Source organism: Phaethon aethereus (genome assembly GCF_964289735.1).
Source record: "Phaethon aethereus genome assembly, chromosome: Z".
NCBI lineage: Eukaryota > Metazoa > Chordata > Aves > Phaethontiformes > Phaethontidae > Phaethon > Phaethon aethereus.
This window is the reverse complement of record NC_138577.1, coordinates 28,286,754-28,312,563: the sequence shown is the minus strand read 5'-3', so window position 1 is coordinate 28,312,563 and position 25,810 is coordinate 28,286,754. Positions and strand designations below refer to the sequence as shown.

Genomic DNA, 25,810 nt, shown 5'->3' with positions numbered 1-25,810 from the left:
AAAAGAAATTTAAAAGGACACAAGGTGGTAGTCAAATTCTAATTGGTTCACCCTGATTCTGCTCACGGCACTTCTTAACAGCAAGTGACAAACTCTTATTTAAGGAGAGTGGGCTAGTATAGCCTTACTGTGTTCACTGTTATGCTCAAAGTTCATTTGTAAAAAAAGGACTCAATTTAATACTTTCAACTCAACCACCTTTAAAGGAAGAGATCCTTGGGACATCTTTTACCAACAGAGTGTATCTGAGAACAATGGGACTTTTGACAGATACAAATATGTATACATGCATGTAGGACTATTTAAGGCTGAATTACATCCCTGCAAAATGCACAGTGAGTTTTGTGACTAGAACAGTTCAGTTAAATAGGTCTGTTCCTCTACCAGGTATTCACTTAAAAGCAGTCACATAAAAATGAAATAGTTGTTCTCAATTGTATAGGCAGAAGAAAGAATAAAAAGATGATGTTCCTTCTCTCTAGTTGTAACCGATCATAGCAGTAGCCTCCCAAAAAAACTCCTAAGTTTTATAAGCTTTAGCTGTAAAGTTTTAGTAACAATGTGTAAACACATACTTTATACAGAACTGAACTGTTATTTCTCAATTGAAAAAAGGAAAAAAAGAGCCAAAGAGAAACTGATCTCTCCAAAAATGCAACCCTTGCTGATGAAGACAAGCTGAAACAATGCAGACTGACTCTTCCATCTTCCCATTTTCTTTGTATTAGTTCTGGGTTTAACTTTTGTTGGGTTTTGGTTTTGCTTTAGTTTGGGGTTTTTTTTCCTACTCTCCTTTAGCTTGCAGATTACTACTGCTATCTCAGATTTGAAAAAGGCATTATGTAATTAGAGGCTTTTTAGTTTTAAACTCTACAATACTATTTATCCTTACAAACTTGGTGCAGATTTCTCTGCAGTCGAACTTCAGCTGAGAATTTAGTATTCATCTGGCAGCAGTGTTTTGCTAGTATTGAACACATCAACTGCGACTGCTTAAGAAAGTATTGTACATCCTGAAAATCCATGGTAAGGCCAGTGTTTTTTATTAGATACAAATTAATTTGATGAACACACTACGGAAAGACTGATCTAAACCAATCATACTTCATGCTAGACATGCTAATGGTGCTGTATAAACTCTCATAGTGTAGGTTAACCCACAGTAAAACTGTAGCTGCTGCAAGCAGGAAGTATCTATATATCTTGCTTTGCAAAAAATTAAAACCTGACAAACTGGTACTGCCTACTTATCTTTCTTGCTCTTACCCTTGGTGCAGGATAGTAACTTCAAATGCAAAAATTCTACTTGAAAACTGGTTCTTTGGGGGTTTTTTGTAGATACATAAATCTGAGCCATCAGTGACGAAAGTTCACCTTCGAGAAATAAGTTACATAAAGCAGGAAGCCTCAGATTTTTTTCTGTGCCTCTTTTCTGCATGTAACACTGTGGAATGCCCCCAACTGCTTTAGTTAATGATCCATCTAAGGATTTTCACAAATCTTAATTTTGACATCCACCCATGATATTTTTAAACATTAAGAATATTATTAGAAACATTTAATGAGTCATCATTATCTTCAGTCTTTCAAGAGAACACCATTTCTGCTGACAGTAAGCCAAGTGAGTTTCAACATGCAAAATTCTCCTTTGAGAATGCGTAGTAGCAACTAATAAAAATTCCAATATAATACATGACATTAAGTGTAAACCTTACTGGTAGACACATTCCCAGTAGCTCAGACTTTCCTTTATGCTCACCTTTAACAAACATCCTGTTTATACATATGTAGCCTGTATTGGAGCAATTTAAAATTTGAGCTGCAAATCACTATTTTGTGCCAATTTTTGAAACAGTGTTAAACTGCGGAGTCTAGATTCTCGTTCACCATCCTTCCACAAAATAATAAGGTGGTCAGCAGAGCACGTAGCCAGTCCCAGTTCACCGAAGTACAGGAACATCTGCAATGAAACCACTGCTATTACCATGAGCTCACATGAGATTGTCAGCTTGCTTAAATGTTCAGTGCACAGCTGGACTGAACAAATACATGTGTCTGAAATGGTTCTGCTTGAACATAGGTATGTAAAATTACAATGTATACTTTCTATATGTTTGAGATGTCATAAAATCCCTACATGAAAACAACTCTTTAAACACTCTTCACACTGAAAGATCTCAGTTTAGAAAAAGCAGTAAAGCCTTACACATAGGGAAGCTAAGGTACAGTATATTGAAGAAACTTGTTCCAAGTCAGCAGTAGAAGAGTGACCTGCATGAACTCTGATCTCCCAGTTTCTTAGGAATAGAAGCCACTGTTCTTTTCCCTCGGGTACACTGTCCCCTGCCCACACAAAACCACAGGCTACCATCATCAGGCCTGGAAGGATCAAAGAGTAAACAACTGTGACAGACATCAGCATGTGCCTGGTCACACAGAGGAAGCCAAACCAGCAAGAACTGTGACACAGAAGAGTACAGCAGCAGTGGAGAGACTTTGCAAGAGCAATGAAGCTGACAAGTCATGTAGTCATCCCTGACTTCAGAGACCTCCACAGTGCTGCCTACAATTAGCCACTAATTGCAGTTCAACACAAGAGCCAATGGAACCAGGTCACGTCATGCCACTATGGCATGCCTGCAGTGTCCTGACTCTTCAACTTCTTGAAGGGTTCTGCCTAGGGGAAGCATTCAGGCCAAAGACTGTGCTACAGCCTACATGCTCTGGGAATAGCCACTTACTAGCAACACTGTTCCAGTAGAAATACTCTGACCAAGCCCACATCTCTGACCACCACATTCATCACCAGTCAACGTTTCCAGCCTCAACTGCTCCAGTCTGAGCAGAGTTTAAAAATGGAATTTTCCATATAAAGAACGTTGCAGGAAGTCACATCTACCATCATCTCACCCCGTGGCTCTGCAGCATCCCAGTAAAGACCCAACATGTGCCTCTCACTTTCTTTGCTGTGCCTCTTGCTGAATTACACACTATGTCCTCTTTCTTAGATTTCATAAGACTTTCCATACTTATAATAGGGTCTCTTTCAACAGTTTTTCAGACAGAAAGATGGTAGAGAAGGGCAGAAAGCCTTGCAGAAATCCCTGTGGCAGAAAGGATCACCTTAGCCATTAGTGAACAGCTGTCAGCTTTTGGCAGTAGCAGTTCTGAAATCTAGTCAGTCTTATAAACACTTGTGAGAAAAACTAGTCCGGAACCACACCACTTCTCTCTACCTGCCCTTCCCCCGAAGTCCACTGTAAGAACATGATTTGTTAGTCCAATAGGTTTGTCAAACATTAAAAGGTGTGGAGGGAAAACACCATTTAAAACAAAAACATACTCTATTAGGCAGACAGAAGCACAGAATAGTAGCCGATCTAAAATTAAAAGACCTCCTTAAGTCTCACAGCACAGAGGGCTAAGGAATTCCTGGATGGGTTTTGTTTTATATGAACCCTTGTTTAGATTGCGAACTTAAGATGGAATCTGGAACAAACACACAGTTCCCAGCTGTAGGGTTTGCAGTCTATAAAGAAACCCAATACCCCACCCAATTATCTGTAGCATGTATGTATATATCTGCACACGCAATCCTCAGGCATCAGTGAGTGTTGGAGTTCTCATCAGAACTTTAACTCAGTATGTACTATTGTTTTCAACAGCACACTAAACATACCACACAATCAATGTGTTCCCAGCTTCGAGCGACAGACAACTGAAAGTTTCAGCTGTCTAAAAAACACTGACAAAATTACATTAGTAAGTGAAATTCACTTTTTCTTGTTCTTACTAAAGCTGACCTACCTGTACAGCTGATGAATGACCAATCAAATCACCAACCAGCTCCAAGAAATACATAGGTGTATTCTCCTGCATCTTCTTAGCAGCTTGGTTTGCCTGCTTGTTTGCCCTTCCAAATCCCCACATGTTGAAAAACCCTGCAGGACATTTAAAAAAAAAAAAAAATTGGCAAAAGTCACAAATACAATTTATTTCCTCTAGTTAAAGAGAAAACTACAGGAGTCACTTAGAATCTAAAAGTAGGACAGTCTGCATGGCAAAATGACAGGAGTATTGTAGTGCATTTCTACATCTGGATTACTCTTCTTAAGCAGGGAAGGAAACAAGCTACTTTGTCTTTTGTCGTTACTGGATGTAATTTAGCAAACATGTTGAATTATTCACCTGGATGAGACAATATACAGATTTAGCAAGAAATCTGAGGATGACCTAAATGAACTAACTGAACAGCAAAGGTAGATGCAGAACAGTGATGTTTACCTTTGCTCTGTCCTCCTAAACTGTTACTTGTGCAAAGAAGAGAGAAATGAAGTGCCATTCTTTCCACTGTGTGTCCTGCACTAACACATTAGAGTGCTGGCATACAGGTAGTTAAGCAACTTCCTCATGCCGAACTGCCTGTTTTTATACTGTCCACTGGCTTTCTCCTTCAGATTTAAAATTATCAGCCAAACTCGAGTGTAAAGACAGTATTCCACATGTTCCATTTAGATAGCAAGAAAATACACATCTGTGCCGCAGCCACCAGAAGAACTGTGTAGTAATACTGACAGAAGTAAAAAAGTTGGGTTCTGTACACAATGCAGTTCAGACTTTCTTCCTGACCCTTCCCTCAGCCCCATCAGCACACAAAACAAGTGTGCTAGACCATGGCCCTGGTGCAAGGGAGATAACTGAAGAGATAAACAACTACTCCAGGGATTCCTTAGAATAAAAACAGAGTCCACCTATCTCACTATTGCATATGGCTTCTTTCAAATGTCTCCGATTATATAAGTTATAGATTTCCAGTGTGAAACCAAATTCCACTTGTCAGAATAAAAAGTAGAACTGTGTAGACCAGCTGCCACCAGCAATACTGAAGACAGAACATTCCTGAAAAAGTGTTTCTAAATTAACCAATGCAGCAAAAAGTTATTTGCCAGAATTAGCATCATCAAGTGAACAGCCAAGTAGACTAGATAATTCAAGCTGTGAATAATTTTCTGGATCTAAAAAAAAAAATCTTACAAGAGAGGATAACAGTTCGTTACTGTTCCCAGTCCATACAAATAATTATATTGTCCAACACCTGTCCAACACCACAACTACCAGTGCCCAGGGAAGCTGCTGGCCTGGTCAAAGAGCAGCAAGTACTACACAGGCAATGTCTGCACTTGGGGAAAATGCTTCCTAAAACACTAGCAACTAGAGCACTAGCCCAGAACACTGCGGCACCCAGAGGTAGTATGTAAATGAGGTTGGATGCAACCTCAAAGTGAGTCCCAATGTCATTCCAAGTTCAAGGAGGAGGTGGGGAAAACGCATTTTCTTGTGCCAGCTGCTCATCTGCAAGCTTCTCATTAGCTTTCTTCACAAGGTCCTGCAACTATTTACTCTTGCATGGTAGAGGATCTGGCACTATCAGTACAAGGAGATGTGGATCAAGGTTTGCCAGGAGAGGTCATCATTTTTGTTAAACCAGCTGATACAACTGTAAACTCTAAATAAGCTTTATGACAGAGAACTGGTTCACTTGGACCTTCTAAGTTCCCATACCACATCTTGGAGGGCTTGTATACCCTTGTCTTATTCTGTTTCTCTCCCACACGTTTTATCAGTTGGTTGAACACAAGGCATTATCTCTTCTTACAAAGCCTGTATGCCCCTCTATTCCTATATGGTGAATACTGGGTTTCCCATTACCCTTTTTAAAATGTTCTTTTCACCCCCCACTACTAGCAAACCTGTTGGAACCGGTTCAGCTGGCAGCTGCTGCTTTTCTCGGAGCTCCCAAATGCGCACACTGCCATCTTCTGAACAGGAGATCAGCTGCCTGTAAAAACAGTTGACTAGCAACACCAGCATGGATGCTTACTTGCTTAAGTCACCTTGTGACGTTTCTATAAAAGTTTCTATAAAAAGACACAGCAAGTGCCTCAGGTTCTAGTTTGCTAGAGCTCTCAAATGTAGCTAGACAACCAGGTGTTCCATACAAAAGAAGGTGCACCTATAGCAGGACAAACTATAATGGACTTGCAAAATACGTGGAAAAAAATACAAATTTTCAATCCCATTTTAAAAGCATACCACTCATAACAAGTCTAGACTCTGCAAACACAGTTGCACAAACTGGCTTCCATATGCTTACCTTTATTAAGCAAAAACATATTTTTTCTTACGAAAAAATAACAGAACAGAAGATACTCTTTTTCATTGCATATTTAGAACAGCACATGCATTTACAAGATCAAGGCCCTAATTCTTATCTTCTGACAGACTTTTGCTCTATTGAACAAGAGTACAAAAAGAATCTAACAACACAAATATTAGATTATATTTACACAGCAAATTGTACAACCCAGCTGTCTAAATTCCATCTAGAAATTCAGCACTAATGAACAAAGGCTGGAAGTTCTATTTTTTTGTTAAAACATCTCAATTGTAATGAAATACTTAGTGAAAAATATCTATGAATATGCCATAGGCCTTTGCTTTATAGAAGTAAACGGCCATCAAGCTGTATTTTCGCAATGTAGACAGCAGTGCTTTATCAAGTCTGATTTTGAAAACAGCCAAGGTATTTTACTCTGAGCCTGTGTATCAAGCATACTGGACTACAGTTATTTCACATTGAATTACAATGATGCATTTTCAAAAATCAGATCAACAAGCCCTATCTAATAAAAGTAGATCAAAGTAATGATCAAGTCCCTGCCCTAGAAATTAGATGTAGCTTTGCAGACTGTCTCTAGCCACCCAAGTTGTGCATTTCTTTACTGCATTAACAAAAATGTACCATGACTTGTACCTGTTTGGAAGCTTCTCAATGTGCAGTACAGAGGAATCGTGAGCAGTTCTCTGGCAGGCAATCACACGCTTCATTTGAAGATTATATACGTATATGCCTTTCCCAACAGCAGCAAACACACACTGGAAAGAAAATTCAATGGAACAACTTAGAGAAACAGACACTGAAAGATCAGCCTGCATGTAATGGATTTCCAGCAGTACTATGATGTCATCTAGCCCATATTATCTATCTTGTTTCTGTCCTTGTGTTAATATTTTATCCCAAACATACAAAATCAGCAAGTTATAGGAAAAAAATAGACTTTTTGGACGAAGTGAGAGATACCCTCCTACACTCTTAGCAGTTGTTTCATTTCTGTATTTTCATCCCGTACCTTACAGTCTAAGCGGAAACCAAGGATACCAACAAATCAACACATTTCTGCAATTAAACATTCACAGTTCTTACACTAAAATAATGCTCTGTGTTTCAGCAAACTCCTCCTTTATCAAGGAAGCCTGAAAATACAGGAAGCTGTTCTGCATTTTTGCAACTTTTTTTTAAATTTAACTGAAGCTGCACAAAAAGGTCTTGCTCAAGCATTTGGGCTCTACTCAATGTAGAAAAGGAACTCTCTCACAGAAAGGTATTTCACAATACTGCAAAAATCTGGAACTATCTTACTTTCAATGCTCTTCTTCAGGAAAGTGCAGGGATTCCATCTCATAACCATTACAGCGCTAAGAAGCTACAAATAGTTTACAGATCATTGGACCTGGACACTCTCATGACATGTAATAATTTTACAGAGGACAAATGTACACTCATGTGTAGGTAGACAAAATAAATATTTCGTACCAAACAAGGGAGTGCAAAATGCTTCCCATTCAGTACATACTTGAGTTTTTGAACACACCTTGTTTAGGTGATGGTATACTGGATCTTTTCCCTGAATGGCCTGCTTCCATCCACACAGCCCAAACATTAACATCTCATAAGCAATTCACACCACACACTTATCAACATTTTCTAAAACTGGTAATCCAGTGTCTTTGACCAAGATAGACTAAGACTTCCTATATATCAACAGCATTTTGACACTGTTCAAAACTCTTTGTCCAGGTTTTTGCTGGGTTTTGTAGGTGTTTTATTTGTTTTTTCTTATGCACATCTGTGGTGAGAGCCCCAATAGCTCCGAAACTAAGCTCAGATTTCTGATAGCACTCTGCCAAATCAAGAGGAAAACACTGAGTCCATTTTTATACGTCTTCTATTTTTGTATGAGGCTCAGTTCAATGGCCTTCCACATAACTCTTGCACTTCTATACCTCAGCCTTTTCTCCGTCACAGTCTTCCACATTAAGACAGGCTCTTGAGTTTCATATATTCTTATAACTTTGCAAAAGATGCTCTTCACACAAGCCCCAGCAAAACCCTGGTCATCTCAAACCCCAGCAAAATAACAAATGATGAAGCATAAATTGTACGCCTATCTTAATAGGCAAGTTAAACACATACACACACGTATCAGCACAGCAGATGCACTCCTTAGCACTGTTTCCTTGTATTGCCAAACCTTTACCATCCCATTTGTTTCTGAATGATGTTTTGCCCACAAGCTCAGTGTCAAACTAGACAAGTGTATCTTCTCCAACTACCTAACTACCAAGCCTACTGACAAAGTTCCTAACAGAAAAAACACCAAATTAATTTTTTTTTTTTTTTTAACCATGAAGAACAGTGTTCTGCTTTTAGATAGCAGGTAACAAAGGTAACATAGGTAATGAAGTAATTCATTATAGGAATACATTTCTTCACCACTTTCTAAGCAGGAACTTTACAATACAGACAGCTCTGCCCTAAAAGCACCTTCTATTTCAGAATGTAACACTAGAATCAACTTTTCTTCCCACCATTCAAAAGTCTCACAATAAATAAAATGCTGCAGAATGTGTTTAGTTCAGTTCCATGAATGGCAGAAAGTCCTTTGCAACCTCAGATTCCACATTCAATATTTTAACTATTTCTGAACTTCCCAATATTCTTTCCCCCACACTGTCCTGGTTTCAGCTGGGACAGAGTTAATTTTCTTCCTAGTAGCTGGTATAATGCTGTTTTGGATTTAGTAAGAGAATAACCTTGATAGCAACAACTAAAACCATCAGTGTGTTAAGTAGTGCTTATGCCAGTCAAGGACTTTTTGGCTTCTCATGCCCTGCCAGCAAGAAGCTGGGAGGGAGCACAGCCAGGACAGCTGCCCCAAAGTAGCCAAAGGGGTATTCCATACCTTATGATGTCATGTTCAACATAAAAATTGAGGGGACTTGGCTGGGGGCACTGCAGTTTGGGAACTGGCTGGGCATCAGTCAGCAGGTGGCAAGCAAGTGTATTATGCATCACTCACTTTGTATAGTCTTTTATCATTTTTTTTCCCCCCCCCCCCTTGCTGTCCTATTAAACTGTCTTTATCCCAACCCATAAGTTTTACCTTTTCCTTTTTGATTCTCCTTCCCATCCCACCGAATGGAGGAGGTGGGGGGAGGAGTGAGTGAGACAGGCTGCACAGTTGTTAGCTGCTGGCTGGGATTAAACTGTGACACTCCCTTGAAACACATCTTGTGTAGCTTTCAAGCAGGGAGTCAGAATGTTATGAAACCAAAACTCCCTCTAGAACTTCCAAACCCCGCCCCCCCCCAACATCCCCCCGTGTTTCTCTCTCCAGTGTTTTAGGAATGCATTTTCCGCAGACAAGTGCATTGGGTGACTAGTTGGCCCTCAGACTACATTCAGGCATTTCCACAGCTTTTACTCTGTTATAGCTCATATCTCTGAATCCATTTCCAGAAGTCCCTTTCTTAATCATTCCCCAGCAGTGGATCTACAGGCCCCAAAACAGAATCCCACTGTACACCAACTATGAAACATCTTGTGTTTTGCCACTAACACTTGGTAACATTTCACAAAAGTAAACAACAATCTGAGGATTTTTAGTGTTTCCTGAACTGGGTTCTGCCCGAGTATTCTGACCATGAACTCTTTGGCAATCTCCAAAAGCATGATGACATTTTAGACCCACATGTGTGCTTCTTACAATTAAGCATAGCCCATCTGAACAGAAGCAGCAATATTTATTTACTACTAAGCATCGACATATGCTTGTTCTTTAATTAATTTCATAGTACCCTCAGCTGTAAGTGTTCAACAGGTGCATTACTGTGGAAACTACATATCTAGAACCATGGAATATGAAAGATGTATGCCATCAAAACACACACCTGTATTTTTCTCTGGTGGTACTGTGAACAACTAATAAATTATCAGTCAAAAAGAAATGCTATTGTGACAGTCCATTATGTTAGTTCCCATACCATCAACACATTATAACTTTCAGTTATCTCAATGATCAAAATTTTACATAAAAACTGTTGACTGTATAAAAATAGCAGTGCACATTTTAAAGAAGCCTCTCCTATTACAAGCAAACTGAAAACACAAAACACCTGGCCTTCTGTGGTAAGGTTCATGCTAGCTCACTTGAAGATTACTCTGTTTAAGGATTTTTACCTCCTCATCAGATGCTAAGTGTTGAACTGAAGTTTCATTTGGGCTTTGGGATAACTTTATTTCCGGTTGTGCATCTGGATGGACAGAGGAGTCCCAGAAGTTGCACTCAGATGCCTGCTTTGTCCAGTCAAGTGCATCCCAAACTATTAATTCACCCACATGAGAACCTGTCACAAAAGTCAAGTCTGCGGGGGGGACACAGGAGGGACGGGACCACAAACAAAAAACACATAGAGAAAGATCACATTATATTAAAAAATCCATTTCACACCAGGTTACATCCCTAGAAAGTTAAGAGAGCCCATTTTCAAGTGAAGCTACATACAATGTGCAGTATGTAACTGACTGGACAATATATCCCCCTTGAGTAAATATTCATTTAGTACCTAGCATAGCTTAGGTAAGCAAAAGGAAATGAGCGCTCTCTTGTAAAATTAAAACTAGGAAGGAGAACATTAACTGGCCACATTGCCCAGTACAGTATAGCAAAGGCAACAACCACCACTAGAAGTATGTGAAAATATTTAAAGTTCATTTGTTGCCTACATACAAAACCCTTCTATTCCATGGAAAAGTAGGTGTATCTGCACCCCTCAGCCACAGCAAAGTATGTCTTCTCCATAAAAAGAAATACTGATCACAAATTAAATGGATGAGTTAATGGCAAGATTGACATAGCTGCTCACAAATTTGTTAATCACACACGGAGAGGGACTGATTTAACAATATTTAATGCAGGTAGCATATTGTCTTTTTACACCCAGTATTGTTTCCCTTTCATAATCAAAAAGGGGAAAATAATGGCCACAGGAAACCTCAGAAACAACTACCATAGAATCCAAGTTTTCTTCTTTCCAGCTCCTTGTCACATCTGTGCCACAGCATCTTTGTGCCAACCAGGCTGGCACAAATAAGCCCAAGGACAAATATACACTCTCTAGCACACATGGAATAATTTGTCCTGGGCTCCATGAAAAAAAAGTCAGGGCAGAACAAAGTAGAAGTGGTTGGTACCTGCAGTAAACAGAATTTCAGGTAATAGCTCACTATTGCCTTAATGAGCAGTAGAGATCACATCATCTTCCAGAGCCTCTACATAACGGATGTATATGCAGGCCCACATCCACACCCCCAGAACTTTCAGTTTACCTTGGGACTACAGCTGCAAAGGATGTGGCATCGTACATTCCAAGAATCAAGAGGAACAAGAAAAAAGTAGCATTTTAAACTTTCCCAGCAGGAATAAGACCCAGAGTTCCATACCCACCAATGACACTGCCTCTTTTGTGCCTTTTCTACATCATAACCTGCCTGGTTTCATTTCACTGTTAATCCATGACAAAAGGCATTATATTTTCACATTTCACTACCTTGGCAGCTACACAGGAAGGTACATCTACTAGTTATAAAAGTTTCACTCCAATTAAAGGTTTGGTCCCGATAAAAACTCCATAGTTGAAATATCCCACTGGTAACTAACAAAACTAGTAACATTGTAAGACAACTCTTACCATTGACACTGACTAACGACAAAATGTTATCCTGATGGTCAACAAGGCGTTTTACTTCAAGGACATCCCAACCTTCAGACCCATCATTAGAAGCAATCAACCTAAGAATTACTTCAAAGACAGAAATTGTCTAAATAAGCATTATCATTCAGAATAAAATGTAGCTATGCTTAAATGAAACACATAATTTTCAGAAAGACACAAGCTAAAACATATTATACGTAAGACAGCACAAGATGTGCCAAACCACTTATGACCACTCATAAGACTAAAAAAAAAGGAGAATAAATTATTTCAGTGTTACTATTAAGGCCTCTTACTACAGCAACTATAGGATAAAACATTTCAGCCTAGTAACTCTGAAATTCAGAGAATCAGTCAACAGAGAAGTTGCAGAAAGCAGAGAGTGAAATTATTAGACATCTTTATGGATAAGTAAACTAAAAGCAAAACATCTTTTTTAAAGGGCTCATCTGACTGAAAACTATTGTTCAAAAGGATGCAATATTCTCTAGTAAGGCAATCAAGATCACCAGGAATTAAGACTTTATTTTAACCAGGAATTTCTTTTATGGTATCTCAAGGGCACTACAAATGAACTGTGGGAAGTTTGGATGCAACTTTACATTGTACACCAATGTCTAAACACCAGACAACTATTTTCAATTTGCTCCTCATTCTTCAATCACAATATCAGGGTGCTATTTTTCAGCTACGCGTTTAATCATATTGAGCAAAGTCTATTGTTTTGCTGATTCAGTGCTCTACTTTTTCTCCTGGATTTTTTCACATACTTCCAAATTACAGTAATTTTATAAAACACTCGTATTTAAAAGCCTCTCACCGACAGCTAGCCAGTGCTTTACTGTTTGTGTACATAGAAAACCCTGTCTCCAAGTGATCAATGGAAACCATCGCATTGTGTTATTGTAGCTTTGAACAGTATAACGAGATCAGCAATAGCTCGTGCTCCTGATCTCAAGATAATGAGGCTCTAGAGAAGCCTAGTATCTGACAGCTCAGAATAATGAGTTCCAGACCTTCTTGAGAAAGACAAGTGTAGATCGCCACAATCGATCTGGACAGGTGTCAATAACAATAACAAAGAATATAGAAAAGTTTTGTCATGCACATCTCAACAAAATTTCTGAATGAGACTAATATTGTCTGCCTCTGACAAATAAGGGATAAAGGAGGTTGTTAATCACACCCTAATACCACTTTTCCTATACAATTCCAGCAGCGTGCCCTATACACCTATCTCTGATAAGCAGCTGTTATAGAGGTATATGAACATTTAACAGAAATGCAACATACTCACTTAGCTCTTTGCCAACAGCTGCCGCAACACAATTTTTAGGCAATTCAACCAAAGCACTGATACCTTTGGAAAAATATAGGAGGTAAGGGAGAAAAGGATATGACCACAAGAAAACACAGCAAACCAATAATTTCTTATTAATAAAATTCTTCATAATCTTCCTTCCACTTACAAGTTATTCCCAAAATAAAAGCCTATTGCCTGAAGTGAAAGTCAAACAGCATTGGAAGTGAACAGATCACCTCAGATGGATGTAGTCAAGAGTTTTGGTCCTGAATCCAGCAAAATTCTGAACGTAAAACTTGAGGTGATGCTCAGAATCAATAAACTTTATTTTAAATACAGTTAAGATGTTTATGTCCTAATGCTGGACAATATTAAGAACACTGTGGTAATTATTGAGACTCTAAACATATGCAGTACCCAAGTTACTAGATACTGACATTACCACAGCATACATGATCCTAAAATAGCATGCAGAGGTAGCTGAAGAATAGGGCACAAGATAAAATGTCCAGCTTGCTGTTACTCTGCCTTCGTCCTGCACAGAATTCCCCCAGTCTGTGCTGCCACACCATTAAGGGAAAATTCCCAAAGGAATAAGCAATCTGTTTCTTTCCCCACAAAGGAACCCAGAGATTAGGAGGGAAGAGAAGGCCCATGCTGCACATCGTGTTGACACCCTGTACAAAAGTTTCAATAACACCTCAAACTACGCACTACAGCACCACTTCCAACTGGTATTTGGCATGATACTTCATATTGAACCTAAAGAAGGATTAATATCTTCAAAGATTCAGAAAGTTTTGCCTACCATTACTCCATTCTATGACAAAAATAAGGAAAATATTTGTTACACCTTTGAGTTTGATTCACAGTTTCATAGGTATGTTTGTAAAGTATGGCAATAATAGGAAACCATTTTCTTTGTATGGACAGCTAATATATAAGCTTATTAATAGAAAAGCATGACTGACATTGAGATCCGATTACATTTACTACATTTCTATAAAAACCTGCATTTTCTACATCAAAAGTACTGATTCTTAATAATAAAAAGAAATCTTTACTGCGCTATTACTACAAAGCTTTACTTGGGTATAATAAAACTCCTGCTTGTTCACAGAGCAATACAGCCAAAGGATCTGATCCACATAACAGCAAACGCGTATAAATCAGCATCCGAGGTCGAGCCCTGTAAGTCCAAGCTAATGTACAGTTACTGAGATTTGACATATTCTAAAATTCACACAGCACAGGAGATTAAAAGCAGTCTTAATTCTGAAACGATTAGGTCTGACATTTAAAAAAATAGAGAATGGCTCTAATACATAATGTTATCATTAGAATTAAAGAGAATTTGCCAAATTGGTTTTGCATCATTATACAGATCCATTTTACTTGCACTTTAACAGCTATAATGAGTCATTTACATTTTTACCTGCATCAGTAAGATGACTGGTCTTACACAAGAGATCTAATTTTCTGTTCCAAACACATAGATCATTCCCTCCAGACAACCATACATCCAGTCTTTGAAGAACTGTCAAACACTGCAGAACAAAAATCAGATATATGTCCCCTGCAAAAGTTCTACAGGGAATTTCTCAGTGAAATGATCATGAGCTTTAGCTAGATAAAGCTGTAAGTACTATGAAATACAATATTAAGGTGTCACATTCCTGAGAAATACAGGTTTAATTACATACTGTATGTTACATTTTTCCATCAATAATACAAAAACTGATTTTTCAGTGATTTTTTCTACTATTAACATTCAAGAACTAGTATGACTGCAGGTTGCCTTTTCCAATACAGTAACAAAACCAAGCCATAAAATGGCCTTTGTTCTACAACCTTTCAAAAAGTAAACTGAGGTATTAAGAGCTCCAAAAACAAATTAAGAACTGTGCCCACTTCTCAGACACTCATTATGTACCTGTTCTTAAACCAAGCACTGCTGTTCACTTTAACACACCTGCCCATATGGCACATGAGCTATACATAATAGATTCTTGTATACAACAAAACAACAGACTTACGTAGGGTTTCCTCAGCTTACCTTCACAGTCGAATGGAAACATGACACTTTCTGAACCTGTCTGCCACTACTGCAGTCCCAAACCTGACTTTATTCATTAAGAAAACTAAAATGTTTTTATAGATTATAAAAAACTACTCTGTGTGTAGCTAAATGACATTGGAAAATAGGTATGCAGATTGCATATCTAAACCCTGATTGTCTTTTCAGTATTTGGCCAAAATGACATATTAATAAAGGCCTGTTATAGATTCATTTTTGTAGCAAGGACTGCATCTGCTTGTGAGCAATAACTAGTAAAATCCTAGTGTAATACAATCATACCTACTGGATATTGTCAGCCAATAAATTTAAACAACTTGCAGCCTGTCTCAATGCTACCTTTAAAAGCAAAAGCCAACAAAAAGCCTATAGAACTTTGAATCCTCTTCAGATCTAAGGATACAATAACTGTTCTGTCAGCTGATGCTGTTAAAATCAAATGGTTTCTTTCATCAGGTGCTTCTGAAGATGAAGAAAATGGTGCTATAGCTGTAATTTTGTGTGTATGTCCATGAAGTTCAAAAAGTTTTTCTCCAGTCTGAAAAATAAAAACATGGAAAACTACTGGTAAAATTTGGAAAACACCTACTGTAGTATATGACATAAGTACCAAGTGACTTTCGAAAGCAAGAATTTCTAAGAGTCTGAAATCTCCCTTTTAAAAGTAATTTATGGATTTACTTCTTACTACCTTCAATACCTTTCAAGATCTTACCCAAAATTAAATAACATATGAAGTGTAAAGGAGTAGTATATAATAAAAATTACCCTAAGAGTAAAAAAATCCTTTAAAAGTCCTTGAGAACTAAATTCTGTATTAAGCTCATTTCATGTTAATGTAAATATTGGCCACTCACCCGATACTAGAGTAATTCAGATTTGTTGACAAACCTTCCCTTGAAAAAGCAATTTTTTTATTTTAACAATTAGAAAAACTTGACCTATATTTATGCAAACACAGCATTGCCAATTTCCTGACAGCTTTATTTAGTATTTAAACTATGTATAGCACCAAGTTGGTTGTTTAGGTAACTGCAGCTATTTCTGCTCTGTATAGTTAGATGGCAAAACGCTACAAACATGCAGAAGCATACTGGCATTTTAAATATTCAATTAAAATAAAGGGTAGTTATAATTGTAAACTTCTCTACACTTGTAGTTTTAATTTAAAAACTTAACCCACAAGACAATTGCTTTAACAAAAACATAATAAAAATCCTACAGAAGTAGAAAATGGAACTCAGTTCCTAAGCTGGATCTCTAAATGAGTTTTACATTCACAAACTGCTCAGAACACTGAGTATATATACTCACATACATGGTTTTGAATATTCAAAAATAATTTCCTTTTCCAAATTGTAGAATTATAAGACAGCAAAGCACTAACTGATATTACTCAAAAGAGAGGAAAAGTTTCAAGTTCTCCCTTCTATATTTTAAAATTACACCACCATAAATGTCACAAATATTTCAGGTTTCAAAAACTGTTTACAGTCTGAAATTTCTTTCTTCCTTAATTTGAATGTTTGATACTCACAACTTAGCACAGTGCGTCTCCCTTTTAGACTTCCTATTGAACAATCTAACTTGTATACTAGCGCTCCTTAACACAGGTCTAATGCTCATCTTTTGTCTTTAATTTTGTCTATGATCTGAAGACACAGAGCAGAAGAGCAGAACAGTGGGTATCATACTTACAGAGCACTATTTCCATGATAATTCTAATGTCTTAGTAAGGTTTTCAAAAGTTATAAGAAGATTTTATTATAGCAAGCCGTTAAGGCCTTGTTTCTGCACTGCATGAAATTAACTTCCACTGGCTTTGGTGTCTTTCCAATACAGTTTTGTGTTAACTCTCCATTTAGTCTAATCAGTTATAATACAAATAGATATTGCTAATAGGGCCACTGAAATGTACTTAAGTGTATATGTATATACATATACCCTTGCCAGGATTGGGACCTTACCATATATTTGTTGAGTTACTAGTTAACATTTCAGTGTTTACAGCAAACACCAAACATATTTTAAAAGAAGAATCAAAAGCCACAAGTTCATATACACTTCTGCTTTTCACATCATCATTTCATCTCAAATCTCCCTAAAAAATCACTAGTCTTCCCAAAACATTCTAACTTTTAAAAACTTACTGCTCTCTTGGGTTCACACAACTTTCCTAGATCACTTTTGTAAGCTAAGATTTGACAGACTCCCTCCACTTTCACATTTTTAAACAGTAGTTCTTGCAGCAATTCTTATTTATTCTGCTTTTTCACTACTAGATGTCTCTAACACCTCTCCTCAACTTCTACTCCCACCAGAGCACACAAGCTACCCCCTCCAAAAAAACCCAAAAAACTAACCTGAGCATTCCACAGAAATACAATTCCATCATCTCCTGCAGATGCAAACCTGAAATGGAAAAAAACACACAAGGAAAAAAAAAAAACCTGTGAAAATTTCAATACAGTATAACATAATGGAAAAGCAGTAATCAGTTATATAGAAAAATATTTACAAGACATATCTGACTCTGGCTTTAAAGAACAGGAAATCCCAATTACAGTTTATAAACTGAAGCCAGTACATTTAAAATAGGTGTTTATCACTTATACTCTAATATAAGAACAAGGCTTAAGAATTCCAATACATACTACACATTATTATAGAATCCCACATTACAGAACAAATTCTCTTGTTTAAAAATATGAGCTCTTACACACCAAATAACAGCAAACTCTAAAACCACATAGTATCAGTCAGAACTAAGTGACTGCAAGACATCTAATAAATTACAACCACTCATCTGAGTTCAGCCCAGGAGTAGAGGAGTCCAGTATTTACCATGATACTTATTGTGGCTTAAAAGAACTCCCAAAGGGAGTGCATTTAAGGTCCTAAATTTGACTTCTGCTACAAATCCAGCTGGAAGGCACACCATATGTGGAAAAACAGGTTCATATTAGCATGTTAATCTCACATCAGCAAAGTCTGACCTAAATTCAATCTTTCTCCCTAGGCTAGGGTGAATATCTAACCATCCCCCCCCATTTGCACCTTATCACAACCACAGCTACACAGTGCTGCAGCACACATCCCAGCTATCCCAGTAAAGGCATACTATGAATTGAGAAAGCCTAGAACAGGAGCAAGACCTTCCATAGAAAATTGAATTCAGTTACTACTTGTAAATATACCTACCTTCTAATTTTTTCCTTTTGTTTTAAGCTTTCATCAAGGGTTAAACAGTTAATATTTAGAGAACTAACTAAGATTTGTACTATGTGCAAAAAAGTAATGAAGAAGAGAGGCTACATCACTTCTGAATTTTTTCTCTGTTACCACCTGTGAAGGGTATTCATTAACTACATACCTGTCCTTTCTTTTAGACTCTTTGCAATGTTTGTGAAAATTGCTAACATAATAAGTTTTCAGGCATAAAGACATAGGGTTTTCCCCTCTCTTCCTTCCATCTATCCTCCTGTTTTATTCTATTATAGTTTTTAAAAAAGTGTAAGCTGTACTTTCTTCCTATCTTTCATTATTTTATATCCAATCAAGCCCCTTCTTTAAAAAGGATTAGAGCAAAACACAATCTTCCATGCACACCGCTGATAATTTCTTATCTTTTGGTGCCTTTTAGCTCTATTATAACTTGTTTTGTGACAATGTCAAAAATGTAAAATAGTGAGACTCTCACAATTCAGCAGTAACTCTTTAAATTCCAATTCCTTTCTTGAGTAATATTGGAGCTGTGTGCCACTTGAAAAAAATCTGGGAGGAAAACTGGTGTTTGAAAGATGGCATGAGTGTAATTCATCAACACAAAAGTTGACCAGAGTGCTGTTTTGTGTATTTTCCTCCTCATCTTCTAACCAGGATTCCTGTTTAAACGTAAAGGTAGACTGTAGAGTCAGTTATCCTACAGCTACATTCTGTTCACCAAGGTGGAGATTCATGGGTCATCTGATTCTTTTCCAGTCATGATCACCATCATCTAGAACCTTGTCTGTTTCCTGAAGGAGCAAGGAATGGTCAAATAAGCAACAAAAAAAAGCTATTCTTAAAATGTGTTATGAACTCTGTTTAGTTTAATGTGTCAAATGCTAGAGTATTACATGCAATTTTATCTCAGTCCGTTTTTTGAAAGACTCTTGCTGAGGCTTAGCCTTCTTTAGCAATCTTCCAATCAATATGACCCTCACTTCATGTTCAAAAAGTACACGAGAAAAGAAGAAAAAAAAAAAAAAAAAACCCAACCAGCTTTCTGTTACATTTATACAGGATTTATTTAGTATCTTCAAAAACCAATCTGAGAAGATTTTCCACTCACTGGTTTTAGCTGAGCCACTGAGAAAACAAGAAAATCCTTCTGCAAAATTCTCAATAAGATGATATTATCTAAAGACCTGAAGCGTGAAGCTTGGCTTATAATAGTTGACAAAAAGCACACAATGGAATAGCTGCAGAAACTAAATAAAAACATTTCAAAAGCTCAGTAACTATACTAATTTTACTGAAAAGAATCAGGTGAAAAATATTATCAGCTGTTTAACAATCCAGAAACTACCATATTCTTGATAAATAAAACCTCAGAATTACTGTCCAGTGAAGCGACTCTATTAGACTCCTCAAACTCTCAGAATATTAACTAGCTATATAACTTGCTCCTTATCCATACACTATTTAATAACCTAACTTCAATGTGGCCATCCAGGCTGTATTTTTACACTGATTATCATTAGTTTAGCCTCAATCATTTACCTCCTACCATACAATGAAGCCCAAAACAGTAAAAGATTTCTTTGCATTGGACAGTGCACACAATCCAAGAATACTCTCATATTTCTATGAAGGCCAACTACATTTATTGACTATGTGTTTTGAGACAAGATTCTTATATTTTTACATTAGTCTTCTGGTGGATTACTACAATGTAGAAAACTAAATTTTATCATAACCCATGTGACTTTTTTGATATATATATTTATGACATTAAGAATGAAAACTAACAAGCTAAAAATTCTCCATGGAGTCTTGTAAATATATATATGTAAAAAATTCACACAAAACTATTAGAAAATTAGGTTCTGCGGACATTCCAAATTTGAAAGAGACCACCTGCCCTAACAACATGCATGGGGGAAGGAGGGAACCTTCCTTCACAGAACACCTGCTGTACACTGCAAGGATATAAACCGAACTCTTACCCATGTTAAACTTGTATAGTGTATTGATGAATATATTAGAAAACCCCTTCTGTGCCTAATCCATAAAAGATATAAATTACTACAGCTCCTTAACAGAGAGACTCTTGCCTATTAATTATGTTCTTAGATCTAAAGGTTTTCTATTTAATTCTCCACATCAGCCAAGAGTCACTACACTTATTATTGACTAAAGGCTTCACAACCTTGGTTTTAAGGGAGATAAATGTTTCCTCTCTTGCAGGATTAAGTTAAATTAGAGAACATGAAAGGCTAACTTAGACAAAGCTAGGGCATATAACTATCTATCTAACTATAACTAACTATCATAACTCATTCTCTCAGTCACACTTTCAGAGTGACAGTAGTAAATATAGTGATTTCATCTCCGCTTCATAACCAGTCTTCCAGTTTTTAGGTAACTCCATCCTCAGAGTTCACAATAAAGTTGGACCTAGCTACAAGGAACGAAGAACAAAATAGATACATATTTTCAAGGAATACACAAAAAAAGTGCACAAAGCTAAAAATTTAAACAAAGGAACTGTCAGGTTTCAAAGTAGTACATCAAGTTGAACAAGATCAAATTGGAGGAGATATGCAATGCAGAGATTAGGTATATGTTGAATTTTACTAAGTAGCCATTCTGAATAAAGTTTCAAAATTTGAGAAGTTGAGGAAAAAAGTTGCATTCAGCAACTACAGTTGCTGAAATACGCACTAGAGTTTCAGAAGAAAGTTTAACAACAGATTGGAAAGAAAGGAACAGCAACATTCAATATTGTAGAGAATGTCATGTTCAATTGCTACAGAGTATCTGTAGGAGTCTACTACAGTCTTTCGTAGAACCAAAAGGTTAAATAAAAGCTGTCCTCAATTCAAAAACCTAGAACATGTGCATCCACTGAGAACAGAAGCAGACAATACTGCATAGTAGGAGAAAAACCCCATAGATAGAAAGTGTGTGTATGCATGTACAGAAGGGAACATTCAACCCAGGAACAGCCTGAGAAAGAAGGGCTGAATTAGCTAAAGGCATATCTTTGAAACAAGTGAATTTGTAACAAGAAATGTAAATTACACTTTCATGAGAAAGTAATGGTGGTGGAGTTACAAGAGAAGCCAACAGATGTAGTAACAAACCAAGAAAAGAGAGTGTTCATCTGTTGCCTTCTTTAACTCCATGCTTTTCCCACCCTCTCCCTCCAAAAACAAAAAGAGTATTAAAAATATTACTTTTTCATAAATATTTGCTGAGGTATTGCTAAGGATGCTACGAAACAATTTGAAATACAATTTCATACCTGCAATCATCCACTTGCACTAGAAATCGTACTATATCTTGATGACCTTTCAACACAAGGAGTTCCGTGTAAGGATTCTGTATTTGTTCTTCACCAATTGTCTGTACAGATGATTTCTAAAATTCATAAAAAAAGGAATGAAATTTATTTTGGACTGACATAATTATTTTCATCAGGTCTTTGTAATGTCTAACAATCTATACATAGGCTCATGTGTGAATGTATAGTTATATTTGAAGTTAAGTTTCTGAAATATCATTTTGCCTTAATGAAAACTAGTACAAAAGATCATTTCTTGTTATTTCAAGTAAATAATCTTTTTATAGCATGTATTGTAAATTACAGTATAGCATTTTCTTTTTACAAAAATATTTTGTACTGCTTTAATCACTGATACACCAAGACGAAAACCCAGCTTAGTCATGAGCTGTCAGGTGGAGCCAGCTTCATAGCTCAATTCACCACATATTCAGTTTTTCATTAAATTACACCACTTCCAAGAGGTCTGTGAACCTCTCATATCTTTCATTTACCATTCAATTTTAAAATCCTATATAAAGATGACATATTTAGAATAAATAAGAATAAATGCTGTTCTGTTAAATAATACATAAATCATCCATTGGGACTCCATTCACAAAATACCACAGCAAACCGCTTCAAAAAACATAAAGAATGATTAATCATTTTGCAGAACAGCATCTGCAATTACCCCCAACTAGACTATTAATTAAAAGAACAATCAATCACTCAGAGCAAGCTGATCACCAGGCAGGGTCAACAAAATATTGCATAGGATTGCAGTTTCAAGGCATAATAGTTCTGCTAATCTCAATCATCAGTTTGTTTCAACAGAAGACAACTTTTTTGTATTTATGTTCTTCCACATTCTGGAACAACTTGCTATTAGAAATTATTTAAAATAATAATAATAAAATCTAAATAGCTCAGTAGTAACTCAGTGACAGCACTCTCCTTCTTCTAGATTTATTTTATGCAACAGTCAACATCATCTTACTTCCAGGACTGTCTGTTTTTTGAGGACTTCAACAGAACCTACACTGTAAAATAGCAACTACTGAACACTGTACAACATGCAGCATAAATGAGAGGGAACCCTATGTGAAAGACACACATATTATCCTCAGACACTTCAACATTTTCTTGCAGGAATAATGAATTCTTTTTTATTACTTCTGAAGAATAGGATCATAGTACCAATACAGAAGTTAAGAATGACAAAGTTAATAAATAGGGAAAGAAATCTGTGTTTATTTTTAAAATGAAGAGGTTGTCAAAATGCTAGATGTTGTGATTTTATCTTGGTTTTGTGCTATCTGATGCATTTCATAAAGCAATTGTTCCTCATTTTATGCAATTATGTGAGAATAGCAGTTCGCATTTAAAATAATGCAAGTAGAGTCTGCATGGTTATAAAGAGATGTTGGACAAATATGGAAATTTTGAGTTCAGCTGTCAAAAGCTAATCAAAATGTTTCTTACAAAAATTTAGATTTCAAAAAATCCTAAGCAAATCCCAGCATCACTGGATGACATTAGCCATACTGTAGTCAGAAGACTTCCATTTTTATTTACTAATAGAAATATACATCCACAAAACAATTGTAACACCACTTTGAAATTAAGTTGGAATTTGTAACATTACCATCCCAATTCTATATTCTTTTGTTGCTTCCTATTCAGTACAAGACAGTGCTACTTCTTTTGAACAACATATCTAATCTTATTTTTTCTTAATTCTAAGAATGCCTGTGAATATTGAAAGGTACAGTGCTGACAAAGTGCTATAGATAACAACAAAATAACAGTTTTTCCTCCAGTAATGTCATACAACAAGCTAGGCTCTCTTCAGATCTTCATTAATATTTACTAAAGTGTAAATTCTATCCCTGAATTGTGCATTCTTTCTCCAAAGAAATCTATTTTTCATATAAACTATTAATTGAACTCTCTTGCAGCAGTTTTTAGAAAAGAAAGCTAGATGCTGATGCTAATGGAATCCATTCCCAACTTGCATGTTTTTACGCAGGACCTCTAAGCATCACTATGACAATCAGTAAAAAAAAAAAACCCACAGCATTCATCTCAGCTTCAGAATTTCCTATAAATCCCCATGATCTGACACATTTAAAAGCAGGATTTTCTGAAGTAATTCATTAAAAAGATGGATACAAGAGTACACAGACATACTTATGTATGTATCATGGAGCACGATAAATTAGCTTATAGAGACCATGATGCTACTGCAGTTAGCCTGCTCCCATTACCAGAACCACCCTGCTTAAGACATACACCACGGCCATCAACTGAAGAGATTCAGGTGCTTAAGTCTAAATTATTTTCAATTCCATAGTGAAAACATAAATGCGTAAGGAGCATTTTATATTTCGTGAATTTAGCACAGCATTGCCAGATGCTTTCTCTAATCACCCAGTGCAATATCACTCTAATATACCTGGCCATTTCATGACTGGCTGAAGCTGTAGCACATGAAACAAACACCATAAATCCATAGCCCACACACAGCTATGGGCTTCCTTATCTATTTAAGAAGAGTACAGAGAGAATTAATGGTTATGCTCTTTAGATGAAACAATATCACATAATGCAGGAAAAAAGACCAAAAAGAGTTTGAGGACTAACCCTTATCAATATCTGTTATTCAGTTTTCCACAGAGAAGCAAAATGATCACCATAATTCAGCAAACCAGTGATAGCAATGGGAACAGAAATCCTGTGGATTGGGTTTAACCAAGCTCACGCTTTATTAAATCACAGTATAACTAAACCATAGCCAGACTTTAAACTTTGGAGTTTAACCACACCAATGTGGTTTCCTAGAACATCTTAGAAAACTGTGGCTTATTTCCCACATTCCTTTTAAAAATAATTGTACACAAATCTGCTAAATACAACTGCAATACAACCTACATTTTGACTGATGACAAAGATCAGAGGCATTCCCAGACATCATCATTCCAAACTGGTACAGACTCAAACTTTCATCAAACTAACTACTGGCATTTGAAATCAACCATGATATTGTCATGGCTTGCTCACGTACAGCAGCTGAAAAATAATTACTTCCTCATATTTGCCTAGATTACAAAGGAACTGTAAGTGTTGGGAGCCCTGTAATAGTGTTAATTAACTCCTGTTAAGTCGAGGCTGAGAACTTCAGCAGAGTCTTAGGGTCAAAAAAATCCCAATCATCACTCCCCCAAATCCAGTATAATTTCTTCCAAGTAAAAGCAACAAGAAGGATGTCAGCATTCAGGGCACTACATAGGCCTAGTTTATTTTATGGATGAGAAATTGGAAGAAACACTAGAAGACGACAACAAACTACAACTAGGCCACATAACTAGTAAGTTACTGCCTATAATTTACGTTGTCGACCGGGGAGTCCCCAGGGCAGGACTCCATACGCTTGCAAGCTACACAGCGTAACCCCCACTTGCCCCGGACGCGCTAAGCGAAAGGGAGGAAGCCAGGACACCCCCGACAGGGACGGCGCCCAAGCCCTTCAGCTCCGGGGCAAGCTCAGCTTGGAGCTTCCGCCGTTCGCTTTTGTGCTTTTTCCTCACATACCCCTCCCCAGCCCCCCCGCCAACGGCCCTAACGTTCCTCCTGGCCCCGCCTCCGGCCGCAGAGCTGCTCTGCTCTGTCCCCTTCCGCCACGCCCGCTCGCCCTCCGCCTTACCTCCGCCAGGCCCTGCGGCTCCCGGCCGCCGCCGATCAGCCACCGCAGCATCAGGAGCAGCACTCGCCTCCCCTCCACGGGCGGCTCGCTATGGCAGCGGGACTATCCCTCGCCGCCTCCTGCACCTGGCGGCGGGGCGGGATAGCCGGCAGCAGCTGCTCCCCCTGAGGGAAAGGCCTTCTTAATCGAGCTCCTCGCGGAGAGCAGCCCTCCAGTGGGCGGGGCCGAGAGGGGCCTGAGCAATCGATCGCCGAGTGGGTGCCGTGCCGCCGCCGGGGGGTGCTGTGGCGGGAGCCGCGG

General features: G+C 37.5%; 1 protein-coding gene across 1 annotated transcript; it reads right to left on the bottom strand.

The window, feature by feature from the left end:
* Positions 1-1,807: 1,807 nt before the first annotated feature.
* On the bottom strand, positions 1,808-25,561 carry WDR41 (WD repeat domain 41; the record flags this gene model as incomplete). The annotated part of the gene is made up of 13 exons (XM_082013465.1): positions 1,808-1,960; positions 3,808-3,941; positions 5,751-5,839; positions 6,815-6,936; positions 10,361-10,545; positions 11,872-11,982; positions 13,193-13,255; positions 14,634-14,745; positions 15,255-15,317; positions 15,679-15,813; positions 17,639-17,687; positions 21,787-21,902; positions 25,511-25,561. The coding sequence occupies 13 exons, from the start codon at positions 25,559-25,561 to the stop codon at positions 1,808-1,810; spliced, it is 1,383 nt and encodes a 460-aa protein (XP_081869591.1).
* Between the last annotated feature and the right edge of the window lie 249 nt (positions 25,562-25,810).